The sequence below is a fragment of the Camellia sinensis genome, chromosome 1 (genome assembly GCF_055761805.1).
Source record: "Camellia sinensis isolate YWXY chromosome 1, ASM5576180v1, whole genome shotgun sequence".
NCBI lineage: Eukaryota > Viridiplantae > Streptophyta > Magnoliopsida > Ericales > Theaceae > Camellia > Camellia sinensis.
In genome coordinates, this window is record NC_138961.1 from 25,053,322 (window position 1) to 25,073,043 (window position 19,722).

Consider the following 19,722-nt stretch of genomic DNA (forward strand, 5'->3'; position numbering starts at 1 on the left):
GCACCAGCAGAATAGATGGCTTCAGCTCACCTGTAACAGAAAGAAAAGGCTCCGGCGGTGGCTCTTCCACCCGGGGCACTCCGACGATCAAGTCAGTATATCTTTCAAAGATAATCAAGTGCTAAACTTACTATTCAAAGCATAAAACTGCGTACCTTAAACCCACGGGGGTGCCTCTTTTTTATAGACAACATAAACCTAGTCCCACTAGAAGCCTAACTTCTATGGACTCCTGTTTAGTACTTACTTTTGACTCTTTAGGAGACAAAGATAAATTCCCTGAGAGCTTTATCCATATCTTGGCTAAGTCTTCTCTTTACTCTAGGACTCTTGCCCCTTATCTTTTATCAATTTATCTCGGATTCCGATATCTTCGGAGATAACCTCGGCAAAGCCGAGATAACCTCGGCGTCACAACCTGGACACATGGCACCTCGACTGACACGTCGGCGTCACCTTACCACGTGTTGGTATTCAGAAAATACATCCCCACAATAGTAACTCACTAGTGTAATTATAACTTTTGCAAATATTTATAATGCATATTTTTATGCAATAGTTAGCATGTTGGTCACGCATTTTAAATGTTAAAAGTAATATATATATATATATATAACAGGAATATAAATATAAAGTATTGTTGAAGAAATTAATTGAAAAAAGTGGTTTTTAAAACAGGAAACTCATTTTTTAAATTAATTTTTTTAAAATAATTGAGATAGAGTTGGGCATCAATTGGGTCAAGTTGGGGGGAAATTATTCAATGTTTTCGGAATATTACGTGCCCATACTCCTTAACTAATTATTATTTAATATGTCTCCTTATGTTTTCAATCACCTAACATAATACTCCACATATTCACCTTATCCACTAATCACAATGTTATGAAATTCCACGTATTTATACTCTAAGGGTGTGTTTGATTGGACGGACTGGATAAGGAGAGATTAGAATTCATCGGACTTGAGTCCTGGGACTGTGAATCTCTCGGACTATTTGGTTGGATTGGATATGTATTTGTTTTTTCATGGGATTAGATGTCTGAAAATGACTATTTTTAGTGAATCCAACATTTGGTTGGACGGACTAGATAGCATAAATGAACAAAAGACTATTTTACCCTTTTCCAATTGTTTACTAAGTAATAACAATATTAAACACATCTTTAATATTTTAATTATTTTACTTTTTACACAATCAAATAAATTTATTTTTTTTAAATTAAATAAATAAAATATCAATAAAAAGATATATTATTTTTTTAATTAAAATTTTAAATAAATTTGTTTTTAAAAATAATAATAATTAAACAATGAAATTAAATAAAACATCTATTAAATTTAAATAATGAAATAAAATAAAATAAAATATAAACAAAATTTTAAAATAAAACATCAATAAAATGTCTATAAAAAATTATTTTAAAAAAATTAAATAAATAAAACATCAATAAAAAGTTAAATGAAATTATTTTATTTTTAAATTGAGACATTTAAATTTTATACATAATTAAATAGGAGATGGTCAAAATGGTCATTTTACTACCTAATCCCAACAGTGAATAGTCTCCAAAAAATTGTCCCATACCCCCCCTAGGATACGATAGTCCCTCATATGGGGGACATGGAGTCCGGCCGGACTCCATGTCCGGCGGACTAAAAAAAAAACAAATGGCGGATTGGATGCTTTCTCCGGATTACAATCCGCACAGTAAATAGTCCCCCCTCTTATGTGTGTTTGATTGGGGGGAAAAGATGGGAGACTATTTACTGTGTGAATTGTAATCCGGAGGAAGCATTCAATCCGCCGTTTGTTTTTTTTTTAGTCCGTCGGACATGGAGTCCGGCCAGACTTCTTATCTCCCATATGGCGGACTATTGTATCCTAGGGGGGGTATGGGACAATTTTTGGGAGACTATTCACTGTTGGGATTAGGTGGTAAAATGACCATTTTGACCATCTATTCTTTAATTATGTATTATATTTAATAAAATTTAATAAAACTTAAATGTCTCAATTTAAAAATAAAATAATTTTATTTAAATTTTTATTGATGTTTTGTTTATTTAATTTTTTTTAAAATAATTTTTTATTGATATTTTATTGATGTTTTATTTTAAAATTTCTTTTATATTTTATTTAATTGCATTATTTAAATTTAATAGATGTTTTATTTAATTTCATTGTTTAATTATTATTATTTTAAAAAAAATTATTTAAAATTTTAATTAAAAAAAAACATATATTTTTATTGATATTTTATTTATTTAATTTTAAAAAATAAATTTATTTGATTGTGTAAAAAATAAAATAAAATAAAATAAATTGTTATTTAATCTAGCTAAAAATAATTAAAATATTAAAGATGTGTTTAATATTGTTATTACTTAGTAAACAATTGAAAAAAAGGTAAAATAGTCATTTATTCATTTATCCTATCCAGTCCGTCCAACCAAACGTTGGATTCACTAAAAATAGTCATTTCCAGACATCTAATCCCATGAAAAAACAAACACAAAATACATATCCAATCCAACCAAATAGTCCGGGGGATTCACAGTCCTAGGACTCAAGTCCGATGGATTCTAATCTCCCCTTATGCAGTCCGTCCAATCAAAGAATCCATCGGACTTGAATCCTGGGATTATGAATTCCTCGGACTATTTGGTTGAATTGGATATGTATCCTGTGTTTGTTTTTTCATGGGATTAGATGTCTGGAAATGACTATTTTTAGTGAATCCAACATTTGGTTGGATGGACTGGATAGGATAAATGAATAAAGGACTATTTTACCAATTTTCAACTGTTTACTAAGTAATAGCAATATTAAACACATCTTTAATATTTTAATTATTTTTAGCTAGATTAAATAAAATTTTATTTTATTTTATTTTTTACACAATCAAATAAATTTATTTTTTAAAATTAAATAAATAAAATATCAATAAAAATATATGTTATTTTTTTAATTAAAATTTTAAATAAATTTATTTTTAAAAATAATAATAATTAAATAATGAAATTAAATAAAACATCTATTAAAATTTAAATAATGAAATTAAATAAATTATAAACAAAATTTTAAAATAAAACATCAATAAAATATCTATAAAAAATTATTTTAAAATATTAAATAAATAAAACATCAATAAAAAGTTAAAAAAAATATTTTATTTTTAAATTGAGACATTTAAATTTTATTGAATTTTACTAAATGTAATACATAATTAAATAGTAGAGGGTCAAAATGGTCATTTTATCACTTAATCTCAACAGTGGATAGTCCTCCGAAAATTATCTCATACCCCCACCAGGATACAATAGTCCCTCATATGAGGGATAAGGAGTCCGGCAGACTAAAAAAAAACAAACGCTGGATAAAGAGCCTCTTTCGGATTACAATCACAATAATGAATAATCCCCCCCCTCTTATCCCCTAATCAAACACACCAAGATTACTGAATAATTACCCGAAATTTGGCTGGTTAAGGTAAGAAAAAATAAAAAAATCTTGCACTTAAGTTTAACTTTTAACTTGGCCGGACATCAAGTCTAAAAACTTGATCTAAAATCCAACTCTAAAATGATGTCAAAATCTAAAGTTCATCCAACAAATATTTTAATAAAAAGTAGGATAAATTATAAATATACTCTCCGAGTTTTGTTTAAAATACAAATTATCTCTTGTGATTTGAAAAATTACATTATACCATTTCAAATTTTTAACCGAATAACAAATGATATATTTTATTAATAAATTATTAAATTTTTATGATGTCAAAATTATATTTTAATTAAAAATTCTTATAATTTTATTATTATATAGGAGAGTAGTTAAAACTTTCATTCTTTTAATTCCGTTATATTAAAATTCTAACAATGTTTTTTTCTTCTCAAATATATATTTTTATTAAACAAATAAAATAATATAAGATAAATTATATAGAATAATATATACACTACACCATTAATCTCTTTGGTTTTTGTGAATTTCACCTTGATCCTTAGAGTTACAATTATTAATTTAAGGCTTATTTTGGGGAGATAGAAATAAACAATTCTAATTATATATTGATATGATGTTTTTATCAGCCGCTGTTAGCATTTTAAACAAAAAAAAAAAAAAAAAAAAATGTCACGTGTGACCTCAACTAGAAAATAAGTAAATTATATCTATACTCTTTATAATTTATTCAAAATTTCATTTATTTCCTTTATTCCCATGTGTCATCTTTATGTCAAAATTTAACCCGTCCAACAATCCTTTGGCGGCCTTCTCCGTGACACTTCAACATCCAATTATTGTGGCCATCTCCAACCAATCACTCCATTCTTTTACTCTCTATTACTGATTATCGCTTCTTGCAATTTACCAAATATATTTATTTATTTTTATTTTTAAAAATAATTTTATACACCAAATAAATTTAATTTTCTTCTAATAAAAAATTTATTTCTGATTTTTTTTAAATTAAATAAATAATCTTACCAAACCAAAGTGATACTTCAACCTATTTCAATGAGTCATGCTACACAATCAATAGTGGGTTGGGATCGTATGTCTGTTCGAAGGTGTTGTCTCCGCTCTTCGTCTCAATCCCCGTGTGCCTATAATTTAAGGTCATATTTGATTGGGTGGATTAGAGCATGAGATTAGGATTATTAATTCGTGGGTCCAATTATTCTATGCTTGTTTTAACATTTTGGTGGGCCTAATTATTCTATGCTTGTTTTAACATTTTGGTTTAGGATTATTAATCCAATGGATAATTAATCCAACAAATTTGTAGGATTATTAGTAATGAGATAAGGGTGAGATTATTAATCCAATGGATATTAATCCAATTGGATAGTGAATACCACATTAATTTAATAGAATTATTAATACTTCACTATTAATCTTGTGAATCAAACATGACCTAAAAGAATAAAAGGAAAAATTATAACCAAAAAAAATAAATAAAATCAAAGTGTGATGCTTGTAATGAAATAAATTTTAAATTTTAACTTCATTAATTAAAATTCTAATTTTTTTTATTTGTTTTTAATATAAATAATTTACTTATTTTCATTAAATAAAATTAAAAGAAAAATTAGTATTTTAATTATTAAACTCAATAAAAAAATAATCTTTTAAACATTTTATATATATTTAAATTTAATGATTAAAATATTATTTTTATGTAGATTTTATTTAATAAAAATAGATGAATAATTTACGTTAAAAACAAATAGTAAAAAAATTTAAATCAAAATTGACAAAACTAAACTCTCACTTATTTTGTTAAGAATTTTTTTTTTTTTTTTTCCAAAACCAAAAACCCTTCTCAACCCATCAAACCAAACCCCCCAGACATTGGTCTCTTGGTAAAACACCACCGCCGGTGGTGCCCGTGTTTTTTGTGTGTGTAGAGGTCAGTTTGCAGATGGCTTTTAGAGGACGTGGCCGTGGAGGATACGGCCGTGGCGGTGGCGGCAGCTTTGGATATGCTAAGCAAGAGCCATTCCTTCTCTTTCCGGTAATTTAAGGCTCCCTCTCATTGTTGTCATCTCCAACCTCACTAATTTTGATTACAAATTCAAGTAAAAACTTTATTATTTTATATGAATCACTCCTATGAACCTTAAGCATGAATTTGAGTAAAAAAGCTAAAGCAATTGGCAGAGTTGTAAATTTGGAATCTACAAAATGATCTAGAAAAGGTAAAACTCAATTTCATATATGTTTGAATCATGGGGTGGAGAGGTTTTTGAGTTTCTTTTTTTTACCCAAATTTAAATTTGATATAAGTTTAGTCAAGAATTGGAGATGCCCTCAGCTTGTTTATCACCCACATGGAATTATGATTATGATTCTACAGTACAAAATTTGAGTGAAAGCTTTTTTTATACGAACCACTCCAATAGACAAAAATAAATTTCATTTAAAGTTTCACTTATGGAAGAGTGATAAATTTGAGAGTCACAAAATAGTTTTGAAAATTTTAAGTAAACATTTGAGTTTCTCTTGATTTGGGTAAAAATTCAAATAAAACTCAATTTGGTATAAGTTTGGGTCAGAGAGTGGATCGTGTTTTGAGTGATTTTTACCCAAAATTTAAAATTTGATATAAGTTTGAGTCAAGGGCATTTGCAACCCTTACTCAAATCTTGACTCAACTTAAACTTGAGTAAAAAGTTACTAAAATAAAATCCCTTCCACTTCTTTACCCAAACCTATACCAAATTGAGTTTTACTCAAATTTGGACTCAAATCAAGGGGGACTCATTTCCTTTACTCAAATTTCTATCCAATCAAAAATGGACACAGGTGATTTTACCAAAATTTTCAAATTAACCTTTACTCCAACCCCTAGCATCCACTCAAAACTTAACACTTGGCAATTTTACTCAAATTTGAGTTTATTCGGTGGAGTGCTTCATATTAGTTGAAGTTTTTTACTCAAACTTCTACTCAATTTGAGTAAAAGTACAAGTATAGGTTGGAGATGGCCTTTACTCAAATTTTAAAAGCTTTATTTGATACGAAGCACTACAAGTGGACAAACTCATATTTAAGCTAAATTTGAGCAAAAACTTCACTAATGGCAGAGTGGTAAATTTGAAAGCCACAAAATAAAATAGTCTTAAAAAATTTGAGTAAAAATTTTAGTCTCCCTTTATTTGAGTAAAAAAATGGGTAAAACTCAATTTGATATGAGTTTGAGTAAAGGAGTGGAGAGGGTTTTGGGAGGTTTTTTAACTCAAATTTAAATTTGATATGGGCAAAGGTAAAGGCTGGAGATGCCCTTATGTGTATTATCAGAATTAAAAAGAATTTGGAAACTCAATGTGAACTTGACCATTTTGTTTTTTTTTACTTTTTAAAACCTAACTATTTTGTTTTCTTTTGTTTTTTTTGAAACCTAGCTTTAACAATACCACCTTGAATTTTTGAAACCTAACTATTTTATGTGTATTATCAGAATTAAAAAGAATTTGGAAACTCAATGTGAACTTGACCATTTTGTTTTCTTTTACTTTTATAATATTCGTTTTTATTGCTTCAATCTACAGTTTTCTCTGGCCTTGCTCTTTTCCTTAAAAAATATTGCAAAAAATCTGACCATAAATCTGTTAATGATACCCCTGCCACTTGTGAAATTTGTCTAAACTAGAATGTTGGTGCTCAATGGAAACATCTGATAATTGCATTTGATTTTAGTATTTTTCAACATGCTTTTATATAGGCTGTCTCATTAGGGTTTTGATGTAGCTGACTGTTATAGAATTACAAGTCTTGTTGGTTGCTAGAGATAATCTCCAGGTTTGTACCAGCGGAGGATTGTTGTTAAACTTTTACTATATTTATCTTCTTCTTTTTTTGTTTTGTTTTATTTTTTTTAATAAAATGTTTTGCACTGAGCAAAAAAAGAAGCCCAAAAACTTGACTGCCGTACTGCAATTAAATTCTTAATGCATGATAGAAATAGGTGAATCGATGAAAAAGTGGGGTTCTCTCTTTCACTGAGTTGGAAAAGAGTGGGGAAATTTCTTTAAAATGGAACAGGGGGCAGGGTTCATGTCCTTCCGTTTGGCCTCCAAACCACAACAGCATTGTTGGTGTCAGACAAGGTTGATTGAGTGGCTTTACAGGATAAGTTTTGGTTAACCAACCAAAGTGGTCATTATATGCTTTGGAGGATGGTCATTATTCTTGCTGATAGATGTTGGCATATTATGTATTTGTTTGTCTTTTTATTGTTCTATTAACACAATGTGGCCTGTCTTTAGCCTGCTATTGTTGTTATGCAAATTAATTTTTCTGAGTAATTGCAGGAAATTGAAAACTTGCCTGATGCCAAAAGCGTGACTGAAGAAATGGCCTTAGTGCTTCGGAGTTCAAGATTGCAAAAATTTTGGAATTCCTCTGTTTATTATCTCAAGGATGAAGGCCAAAAGGGTAAGCTTTCAATAGTTTGAAGTTTTTTACACATCAGACTATAAAAAGTAAACTACCCATAATTTAATCGCCATTGGATGGGTGTCTGGGAGGGGTAGATTGGGTATAGACCTAACCTTTGGCATTATTTGCACAAAGTGGTTGCCCTCAACTTCGAACCCACAACCTCAATGTGGGCCATACTTTTGATAGTTAAAAGATGATGTGATGGATTATTTTAGAATATTTGTTTGTTGATAACTGATAAATGACATCATTTGCAAATAATGGGCCCTTGGCCATAGAGCATTTGTAAAAATTAGAAAATTTTGAGACCTTGGCTTGCACCTATAATGGTATTTTTTATAACACGAGAAAAAGAAGAACAAAATCACATGTGAGGAAATAGTGCTAATATTGGGGAAGGATTTAGCTTTCTTCTTATTCTTTTTTATATTTTATTATATATATATATGGTAAGTGCAAAAGAAAATTATATGTTCTCAATAGTAACACTTGCGTTTATCGTGTTTCATGGTTTTGTAAGAATATGCCTATATTCAGCGTTCTCCTTTTTCCTTTTAGGATTAGGACTTAGTGTTCTACATTTATTAGATGTTTTATATCTATTGGAATTCTATATCAGTGATGTATTAGTTTAGGATTAGGAATTAGTGTTCTATATGTATTCTTTGTTCAATTAATTCAATCTAATATACAGTTTCATTTAGAAAACTTACATGGTATCAGAGCTAGGTTCGAAACCCTGGTTGCTTCGCTTGTCACCATCATGGTTCGCTGGTCAAAGGGTCATCGATCTTGACCCCTCATTTGTTCTTTTGGTTCGTGATCAGCACTAAGTGGTGACATTCTGGTTTGTCTGGGTCATCACCATCAGCCCTCTCTGGTTTCGATTGGTTTGTCACCATCGGAGTCGTGACTTTTCTCTCTCCAGACTCGCGAAGGTTCAAAACCCTAGCCCTCTCTGGTTTGTCTTGTTTGTCTTGCGAAGACCTCTCTCTTTCTCGCGATCTCTGTCTAATTCGCAGCTATCTACTTCGGCTTTAGATTCTCAGCTTCAGTCTCAGTCTCAGTCTCAGTCCCTCTCTCTCTCTCTCTCTGCTTCAACTTGGGTATTTCTATTTAAACCCTATTTCAGGATTATTGCACTAAAGCCCCATACTTGTCTTTTTATTACAAACTTTGTTTTATTACAATGTCAGATATTAAAATCTAAGCCATCAAATGTAAACTCACTGGTGGCAATTATGCCTGTTAGGCCAGTGCTATGAAGAATTTTCTTCTTGGTTTAAAAAAAAATAGGGTTATGTTTTTTGTTCTGTTCCTTGTCCATCGGACTCGAAGGCAGAAGGGTATCTGTCTTCCTGTGACACTTGGGATTGTGATAATACTCAAGTTCTGACCTGGTTTCATAATTCTGTGGATGACCGTATTTGAATGATGTTTTCCAAGTACAGCACTGCCAAGGAGGTGTGGGATTATTTACTAGGTGTTTATCAGCAGTCTAACTTTGCCAAGCGGTATGAGTTGGAAACAGCTATTCAGAGTGTTCGTCAGCGGGATCAAACTATTCAGGACTCCTATATTGAGATGACCGGTCTCTGGGATCAGTTGGCTCTTATGGAACCACCTAGTCTAAGATATTGGACGCTTATATTGAGTTTCGGGAGTAAGGTCGTTTAGTGTAGTTCTTCACGGCTTTCTCCCCTCAGTATGAGGCTATCAATGGTGGCATCCTTCATTAGTCTCCTTTTTTTTCTGTGGATTCTATTGTTCGTGAGCTCCTCTCCGCGGAAACCCGCCTTAAGACGCCCAATCAGACTCTGTCTCCATCTGTCTTCTTAGCTCCTACTCAACCTCCTCTGTTGTCGGCTCCATCACCTCATCAGCTTCAGGGTCATGCGAAGCCCAAGAAGGGGCCACTAGCCTCTGATGAGTGTGCTTTTTGCCATCAGAAGGGCCATTGGAAGTACAACTATCCCAAGAAGGGACGTCAATCTGCTCAGTCTTCTCAGCCACCTCAGACATAATTTCGACCTCCTGCTGCTTATATTGCATCTACTCTTGCTTCTGATCCTAACTTGGCTTCCTTGCTTGCCCAGATGGCTCAACTTCAACATCTCCTATCTACCTCCCAGCCATCCTCATCTGCCTCTGCTCTCACATCTCTTCATTCAGGTTTGTTTAAGTCCGCTTCAGGTATCTCCTCTTCTATCTAGCTTTTTGATTCTGGTACCTCTCATAATATGACTCCTCACATTTCCTTACTTCAAAACTATATTCCCCCACCCATTCCTATTACTATTAATGCTGCTAATGGGCCTGGTATGTTTGTTCTGTCTATTAGGTCTATCTTACCCTCTGCCATGTCTGCTATTACTATTCCTTCTGTTCTTTATGTCCGTCAATTATCTGTCAATTTATTATCTATCAGTCAACTTAATGCTATTTTTGATGTTATCTTTTCCTCTTCTATCTGTTGTGTGCAGGATCGGGTGTCCAAGAAGCAGATTGGGATCGGCCATAGAGTTGGAGATCTCTATATGGTCGAAAGCTTGCATTTCCCCTTATCCACCTCTCCAGCTGCACTTTCCTCGTTTCAGTTAGATTCTCAGTCAAGTCAGTTTTATTTATGGCATTCTTGCTTCGGTCATTTGTCTGTTGACCGCTTATGGTCTTTAGCTCAATCAGGGTTGTTGGGTAAAGTTTCTCTTAGTTAAATTGATGAATGTCGAGGGTGTAAACTTGCTAAAATGTCAGCTTTACTATTTAATAAAAGTACATCTATTTCTATTTCTCCTTTTTCTCTTGTGCATTCTAATGTCTAAGGACACTCTCCTGTTCTTACTAAAGGGGATTCTGCATACTATATGTCTTTTATTGATGATTGCACCCGTTATATGTGGGTTTATCTTATGACCTATAAGTCTGACTTCTACTAGATATACCGTACTTTCTAGTCTATGATCACTAAACAAGTTGGGTCTATTATTAAATTGTTGCTGTCTGACTTTGGTGGGGAATACTTTAAAATTGAATTCGTGGATATTTGGCCAAATTGGGTACCATTCACCAAGCTTCTCATACTAATACACCTGCCCAAAATGGTCGAGCTGAGCGTAAACATCGTCATCTCCTTGAAACAGCTAGGTCTCTTCTTCTCTCTGCCTCCGTTCCGGCTTCGTTTTGGGGTGAGGCAGTTCTTATTTCTACTTTTCTTCTCAACCGTATGCCTACCCCTCTTCTTTCTGGTCGGTCTCCTTATACGCTCTGTTTTCTCAACTTCCTAATTACTCCCTCTGTGTGTTTGGGTCTGCTTGTTTTGTCCTTTTACCCCGTAAAGATAGGACCAAACTAGTGCCCGGTCTGTCCTATGTGTCTTTTTGGGTTAGTCTCGCTCAGAAAGGTTATCGCTGTTATGATCCTGTTTCCCGTCGCCTTTATATCTCTCGCCATTTTGCCTTTCTCGAAGGTCTATCTTACTTTTAGCTTCCTCCTCTCACCGCCCCAGTTTCCAAAGAGGATTTGGTTCATATTGATCTATTTTCTTCTAAGGTCCCATCTGATGAGTACATCTCTACAGTTCCTCCTAAGCTTGTTCCATCTTCTCCTCCTGCTTCACCTCTGGCTGCTTCTCCTTTGGCTTCTTCTCCTCCTCCGTTGTTAGTTTATTCTTGTTGCAAGGCTCCTCCTCCACCAATTGTCTCTGCCCCTGCTGTTGATCCTCTTACTTTTGATGACTCTGATCCTGCTGCACACCGATATCCTCCTCAAGCACGTCATTCTCCAAACAGGTTGGGTTGGTCTAATACTTGTTTTTCTACTTCCTATTGTACCTTTTTGTCTACTATTCACTCTTTTGTAAAAATCTCAGTCTTACAAGGAGGCCTGTTAGGATCCTCATTGGGTTCATGCTATAGAGGATGAGTTGTTTGCTCTACAGAAAACTAGTACTTGAGAGTTGGTTCCTTTGCCTGCTAGTAAGAATCTAGTTAGTTGCAAATGGGTTTACAAAGTCAAGACTCATTCTGATGGTTCTCTTGAGCGCTACAAAGTTCGTCTGGTTGCCAAGGGTTTCTCTGAAGAGTATGGTATTGATTATGAGGAGACGTTTGCTCCTGTTGCCAAGATGACTATTGTCTGTACTTTGATCTCTGTCGCTACTATTCGTTCTTGGCCTTTTTATCAGATAGATATTAAGAATGTTTTTCTTAATGGCAATCTTACTGAGGAGGTTTACATGCGTCCTCCCCCTAGTATTCACCATTCCTCTGGCTAGGTTTGTCGTCTTCGGCGTGCTCTGTATGGTCTGAAGCAGTCTCCTCGTGCTTGGTATGATGGCTTTCAGACGGTTGTTACCGAGCTTGAGTTTCGTCCTTCTAATTCCGACTCTACTTTATTTCTGAGATATACCTCGGCTGATTTTGTTGCTCTCTTACTATATGTGGATGATATGATCATCACTGACTCTGACTCTTCTGCTATCTCTGAGGTCAGGCAGCATTTCTTCCGCACCTTCGAAATGAAGGATCTGGGACCATTGTGGTATTTTCTTGGTATTGAGGTGGCTTCTTCACCCAAGGTTTACTTTTTGTCCCAGGCTAAGTATGCCAACGAAGTTATCCATCGTGCTGGACTTATTGACACTAAGCTTTTTGATACCCCCATTGAGCTTAATGTGAAGCTCAACATTACTAATGGTGTTCCTTTGGACGATCCTACGTTATATCGCGAGCTTGTGAGTTGCTTAGTCTATCTGACAGTTACTCGCCCTAGTCTTGCCTATGCTGTCCATGTGGTTAGTCAGTTTGTTTCTGCCCCTCGCTCTACACATTGGGCTGCTTTGCTTCGGATCCTTCGCTATCTTCAAAGTACTATATTTCAAGGCTTACTATTCTCTTCTACTTCTTTCTTAGATTTGGTGGCCTATGCTGATGCTGATGCTGATTGGGCTGGTGATGTTAATGATCATAAATCTATTTCTGGTTTCTATATGTTTCTTAGCGATTCCCTGATTTCTTGGAAAAGCAAGAAACAAACTGTTGTTGCCCGTTCTACTGCCGAAACTGAGTATCGTGCTATGGCTCATGCTACTGCCGAAATTATTTGGCTTCGTGGTCTCTTATCTGACTTGGGCGTCCCTCAATCTTCTCCGACCTCTCTCTATTGTGACAATCAAAGTGCTATTCAAATTGCTCATAACAATGTCTTCCATGAACGGACAAAACACATTGAGATTGATTGACATTTTGTCCGTTAGCATCTGCAGTCTGGTTTTATCTCGCTTCCTTTTGTCTCTTCGACTCTGCAACTTGTTGACTTCTTCACCAAGACTCACCACTGCTCGGTTTTGGTTTTTCCTTGACAAACTCTTAGTATTTTCTGCTAAAATAGCTTGAGTTTGAGCGGGGGTGTGAGAATATTCCTATATTCAGTGTTCTCCTTTTTCCTTTTAGGATTAGGACTTAGTGTTCTATATCTATTAGATGTTCTATATCTATTGGAATTCTATATCAGTGATGTATTAGTTTAGGATTAGGAATTAGTGTTCTATATAAGTGATGTATTGTTTGTTCAATTAATTCAATTTAATATACAGTTTCATTCAGAAAATTTACAGGTTTGACATTGCATAACGTTCCATGCTGCAAGCAGTTTCTTCACTTCATTTACAGGAAAGATGCATAAGTTTAAAAACTTAAAAGGATGTGTAAACCATCTGTTTTTTTTAATATTTGTGTGGGAGGTATTGACTAACTGCCTACCAACTTCTTCCTCTTACCTAGAAGAAACCATTGCCTGGACAGGTAGTAAGTTAATATTCACATTTCTACCTTTTATGTGGTTGGCAGTTGTTATTCTTGTGTCTAAAATTTTCACAACGCTGACCATGTACAAATTTCCTTCTGTACTTTTTTTGCATTGAAATCACTTGCGATTGATTATTTCTTCTTAAGCAGTTTTTCTTGTCTTCTTTTCTCCCCTCAATTTTCTAAATACATTAATGTTTTTTTCCTTAATAGGGGTCTATGTCTATTGATATCATTTGGTATATGCATGATTTCAATCAATGTACAAACTCAATTTGACTTGGTCCTAGTTGACCAAATTGATTTGCCTCAAGGAGAAAACATGTAATTGAACAAAAACTCAATTTGTTTTGAACTTTTTTTGTATGACCTGAGTCTCATAGAGCCCCAATGTATTGTTGGGTCTACGAGGCTACTAATCTGACGGTTGAGGATTTTTTGAATTGTATTGAGAATTTTGGGTACTGAGGGATATGGCTTTTTAGACTTTGCTTAGGTATACTTGTGGATGGGTGGCATCTCCTTTGATTCCTTTCAATATGTCTTTACTTATTAAAAAACAAAGCCCAATTAGTATACATTAATGTATGTTTGGGAGAGGAAAGATTGAGTACACACCTAACTTTTGGCATAGTGCACAAAGTGGTTGTCCCGTGACCTGAACCCATAAATCTTTAAGGCTAAAAATCATCTATACAGAATTTTGACTTTCTAAATCAAGATTCCTCTCTGAGTTTGAGTTGATTTGACACAGTAATATATTAAGTAGATTTTGGATTTCAAGCTTTCAGACATTGCTTAGTGAAGTTTAATTTCATATCATATGTACATTGTCTAAAGTTTCACTGTATTTTTTGAAAATGATTTGAGAATGTTTCTGTTAAATCATGTAGCCAATTATTGTTGCCGTTGCTTGATTAAAATGTCAATGCCTCTCTTTTGCATTTCATTTGTTTAAGAATACTTGTGTTGAGTTTCCTGCTTGCGATACTGTCTTCATCAGCTCTACCTTGCTGCTAAGATGATTTTAAGACGTATTAGTTGTGTAATTCTGTTTGATTTCAGTATTTAGATCTTATTTGCATCCTAAATGTGTGGTCACAGGTGATGAAATCACAGACATAGAAAGATTCTCTGACAGGGGCAAGCGAAGAACTGAACAAAAGCATAAACTTACAGACTTCATAAAGTGTAGTGTTGAATATGTTCCCGCAGAACTAGCTCAAGGTTTGCAGTAAGCCCCTATGAATTGTAGTAGTGGTAAATTGGTAACAACATATATTCCATTTAATTTCTGTTGCTGTTCCATCTCTTACACTTTTGGACAATGTTGTGGTGATGCACTGAAAATTTAGATTCAAAGTCAGAGCTAAATGGCCCACGGAAAGTGCGATGGAATCAAGAATCAGGTTCCATAAGAACACAATGCCTTCTATTTATTTCTCTGCTTACATCTGTTTTGAGCTTTTTATCTTTCTGATTAGACAAGCACTAAGTAAAGGAACATGTTCAGGATTTGTAGGCTTAGATTAGTACCTTGGATTATAGGAATATTTACGGGAAGACAATGGCATTAGTATAGCATGCCTACAAGAAACTAAGTGGGTAGGTGAGAGCAAATAAAAATAGAAAATACTAGATATAAAATTTACTACACGTGAAAAGACACGTAGAAATGTGTTATGAAACTTGCCTATTGTTACAAGACTAGATGACTTTTCGTTTGACATAATTTCCAATGGCATCTTAATGATATTTTGTGCTATCATAAATTTTTAATTGAAGCTTTTGAATGCATGAAACTCTCCAAACTTATAGTATGGCTTGGATTTTCTTTCCTCCATACGGTGAAGTTTGCTGATTCTATTTTTTGGATCTAAGGAGCTGGTAATCTCTTTATTCTGGCAAATCATGTCATACAACATGATGTCACTGATTATTTTTATTAAACTGATTAAGATGCTTGTGTGACAGACCTGCTGAAATTAGATATCTTTGAGAAGCGTGAACAAAAGCATCAGGTATATGATATCTAGTTCAATTACCCTTATGCTCTTTTTGAAGATCATTTTGGTAGCAAATTGTATTAAATTTGTTTTACTTTCTCTGGTTGGTTCTTGATTTTGGCTCATTTCGAAAGATTGCTATTTCTGCATTTATTCAAAATGACTAGGGCCAAGATGCAAAAGATGGAAAGGAAAAGAAAGATGATGAAAATGAGGAAGAAGATGATGAAAGACTTGAAGAGGAGGACGAAGAATTCAGCGATGATGGTGATTACAATCAGGTTCTTAAAGAGACCTTTGACTCTTAAATACATATACTTGATTTTAACTCTAGTTTTAGTCAAGTTGTGCCCTGTTGAAACCTTCTTGTTTCTGTGAAAGAAAAACTTGTTCCCCATCCCAAAACACACACACACACACATACACGTGCACGCATTGTTGGTTTGGGTCGGGTCAGTGGAGGCTGATGGTTTTGGTTGACCCACCATTTCACGGGTCGACCAGTCCATTGAGGCTTAAGTCTTTTGGAAGTTCGTCAGGTGACCGGTTTGGTCAGCTCGTTAGCATGAATTCTGGAGCAGAATTTAGAAAGGGTATTACGGAAATTTGGTGTTGTAAACCCTAGCTCATATATTCTTGTCTTGACAGCGGCCGTATCATTGTGAGGTTATTGTATTCTGCTTCTCTATAAATATAGTGGAACTGTGTTTTTTCTTGCTGTTGTTTGAGGCAATAAGAAATGACACAATTACTTTAAGCTGAATTGAAGATATACTTCAAATAAAATTAATTGGAGGAAATGGATCCATGTAGCTTTACCCAAAGTAATTGGGACAAGCTTATTGAGTTAAGATTTTTTTTTTACCATAATTTGTTGGCCCATTTTTTATTCGTAAGGCTATTTTTGGATGTCATGAGAGAGAGTAGCTATGAGAATTCTATTACTAGGAATCACATCGCTAGTCTCGGTATAAAATTCCTTTGTTAATGCGTCAAGTGTTTGGATTGGTCAAGAATTCTCTATATGGGAAAATGGTAAAATTTTAAACACTAGGGTCCTATCTTTTTATTTATGTATTATTTTTTATGTACTGTTGAATGCTCTAGGGATGTGAGATTCCCATTAGGGTTTTGGGAATGAGATTCTCACTTTGTGCGATAATCTCATTTCACCTTGGAAAGATAACTCAGAATCACTCTAGTCTGGTTACCTATTGTTTCTTTTTAATTATCCTAATTTTGATATCTGCAACTTTTTCAGTATATTTCTAGTGAGAATCACTTTTTGGTTTTTGGACAATCTTACAGAATATTGATTTTGATGATGATGAAGATGACTTCAACATGGATGATGGCAATGATGGTATGTACCTTTATCATCACCACAACTTTCGACTTGCAATTGATCTATGGCTTCTCTCTCCAACAATGCCAGATACACCACATAGAACACCACGTTTCTCACACACGTGATACGCGGTGCTTTATGTGGTTTGAAAAAAGAATTACCAACTTTTTTTCCCGATAATTTGACATATTGCGGATTATTAAGTTACTTTCCTATCTTCCCATTGACGAATGCTAATATATATATATATATATATATTTGGGATGCTGCAGACGAAGGCATATACTAGAATGATGCTTATGACAATATTTTTTCGGTCTGTCCTATGTGAGCTTGCCGGGAAGTTTTGCAGAAATAGAAGCATTCTTGCCTTTGCTCATTTGGCTGAAATTATTTTGTGGAGTTAGTTTGTTAGAAATTGAGTTGGCAAGTTCAGTCGTCGAATCTATCATGGTTGGTTAGACTCTACCAAGATTTTTTTATTTTATTTTTATTTTAATGGTGGCTGAATTTTTCTCTCACTGTATAGCAACCACAGTTGTATTTGACGTATATCATAGGGAAGATTTTGAATGGGATGGATATGCACTGCCTTGACCTCCCAAATTAGTAATATTTTTATTTCTTGTTTTGTGTTTTTATTTTGAAAATTTTAAAAAATAAATTGGTGGAGTTGCTTTGTATTTTGATAACTTATGCCTTTTCTTAAGCAATTCTAGAAACTAAAAAATTATAAAAAAAAAAAATTTGTGAAAATTATACACAAAAACATATTTTGTTAAAAGTGTGGTTCACGGCGTATTAATTTTAAATTTACATTATATATATTGTTAAATAATGTGACTTGTGAAACATGAAACAAAAATGAAAAAAAGATTGACAATCTTTTAAAAAATTTATACAAAATTTTGTATAACACTACTTATCAATCTATACTATATATATAACCAAATGTAGTTGTATTGGCAAAAGTCTCCAAATATTCATTATTAAATTCTCATAATTTTAAAACTTTCTCTTTCTTACGTGGCAATCCTCTTTGATTGTTTTTCATGTTTTGTATTTTCCTCCATTTTTTATTTGTTTGATTAATTAAAATGAAAATTAATTTTATGGTTTATGGATAAAAATTTGAATTTCAAAATTCCTCCATATAGATAAACATATAAAAATTAATAAATAATTTATGAAAATTAATTTCATGGTCTACAGATAAACATAAAAATTAAATAACTAATTTAAAAAAGTTAATTTCACAACTTATAGATAATTTAAAATTTCTTCCCAAAAATGAATTTATAAAAATTGATAAATAACTTATAAAAATTAATTTTATGACCTACAGATAAAGGTTAAAAAATTGATTTAAAAAAAATGAAATTACTCCTTTTCTTTGCCCTTCACTTTGTAGTAGTTGTATTGGAAAAAATCTCCAAATATTCATTATTAAATTCTCATAATTTTAAAACTCTCTCTTTTGTACATGGCAACCCTTTTTGATTGTCTTTCATATTTTCTATTTTCCTCCATTTTCTATTTGTTTGATTAATTAAAATGAAAATTAATTTTATGGTTTATGGATAAAGATTTGAATTTCAAAATTCCTCCATATAGATAAACATATAAAAATTGATAAATAATTTATGAAAATTAATTTCATGGTCTACAGATAAAGAAAAAAATTAAATAACTAATTTAAAAAATTAATTTCACAACCTATAGATAATTTAAAATTTCAATCAAATGTAGTTGTATTGGCAAAAGTCTCTAAATATTCATTATTAAATTCACATAATTTTAAAACTCTCTATTTCCTACGTGACAACCCTCTTTAATTGTCTTTCATATTTTTTATTTTCCTCCATTTTCTATTTGTTTGATTAATTAAAATAAAAATTAATTTCATGGTTTATGGATAAAGATTTGAATTTCAAAGTTCCTCCATATAGATAAACATATAAAAATTAATAAATAATTTATAAAAATTAATTTCATGGTCTACAGATAAAGATAAAAATTAAATAACTAATTTAAAAAAATTAATTTCACAACTTATAGATAATTTAAAATTTCTTCCCAAAAATGAACTTATAAAAATTGATAAATAACTTATAAAAATTAATTTCATGACCTACAGATAAAGGTTAAAAAATTGATTTAAAAAAATGAAATTACTCTCTTTTTTTTTTGGCCCTTCATTTTGTAATAGTTGTATTGGAAAAAGTCTCTAAATATTCATTATTAAATTCTCATAATTTTAAAACTCTCTCTTTCCTACGTAGCAACCCTCTTTAATTGTCTTTCATATTTTCTATTTTCTTCTATTTTCTATTTGTTTGATTAATTAAAATGAAAATTAATTTCATGGTTTATGGATAAAGATTTGAATTTCAAAATTTCTCCATATAGATAAACATATAAAAATTGATAAATAATTTATGAAAATTAATTTCATGTTCTATAGATAAAGATAAAAATTAAATACCTAATTTAAAAAAATTAATTTCACAACTTATAGATAATTTAAAATTTCTTCCCGTAAATAAACTTATAAAAGTTGATAAATAAATTATAAAAACTAATTTCATGACCTACAGATAAAGGTTAAAAAAT

General features: G+C 32.4%; 1 protein-coding gene across 1 annotated transcript; it reads left to right on the forward strand.

The window, feature by feature from the left end:
- The first annotated feature begins 5,249 nt into the window (after nucleotides 1-5,249).
- Nucleotides 5,250-17,792, forward strand: LOC114322591 (uncharacterized). The gene is made up of 8 exons (XM_082874274.1): nucleotides 5,250-5,522; nucleotides 7,822-7,945; nucleotides 14,860-14,982; nucleotides 15,111-15,164; nucleotides 15,730-15,776; nucleotides 15,929-16,042; nucleotides 17,070-17,124; nucleotides 17,382-17,792. The coding sequence occupies exons 1-8, from the start codon at nucleotides 5,430-5,432 to the stop codon at nucleotides 17,396-17,398; spliced, it is 627 nt and encodes a 208-aa protein (XP_082730400.1). The 5' UTR covers nucleotides 5,250-5,429; the 3' UTR covers nucleotides 17,399-17,792.
- Nucleotides 17,793-19,722: the final 1,930 nt, after the last annotated feature.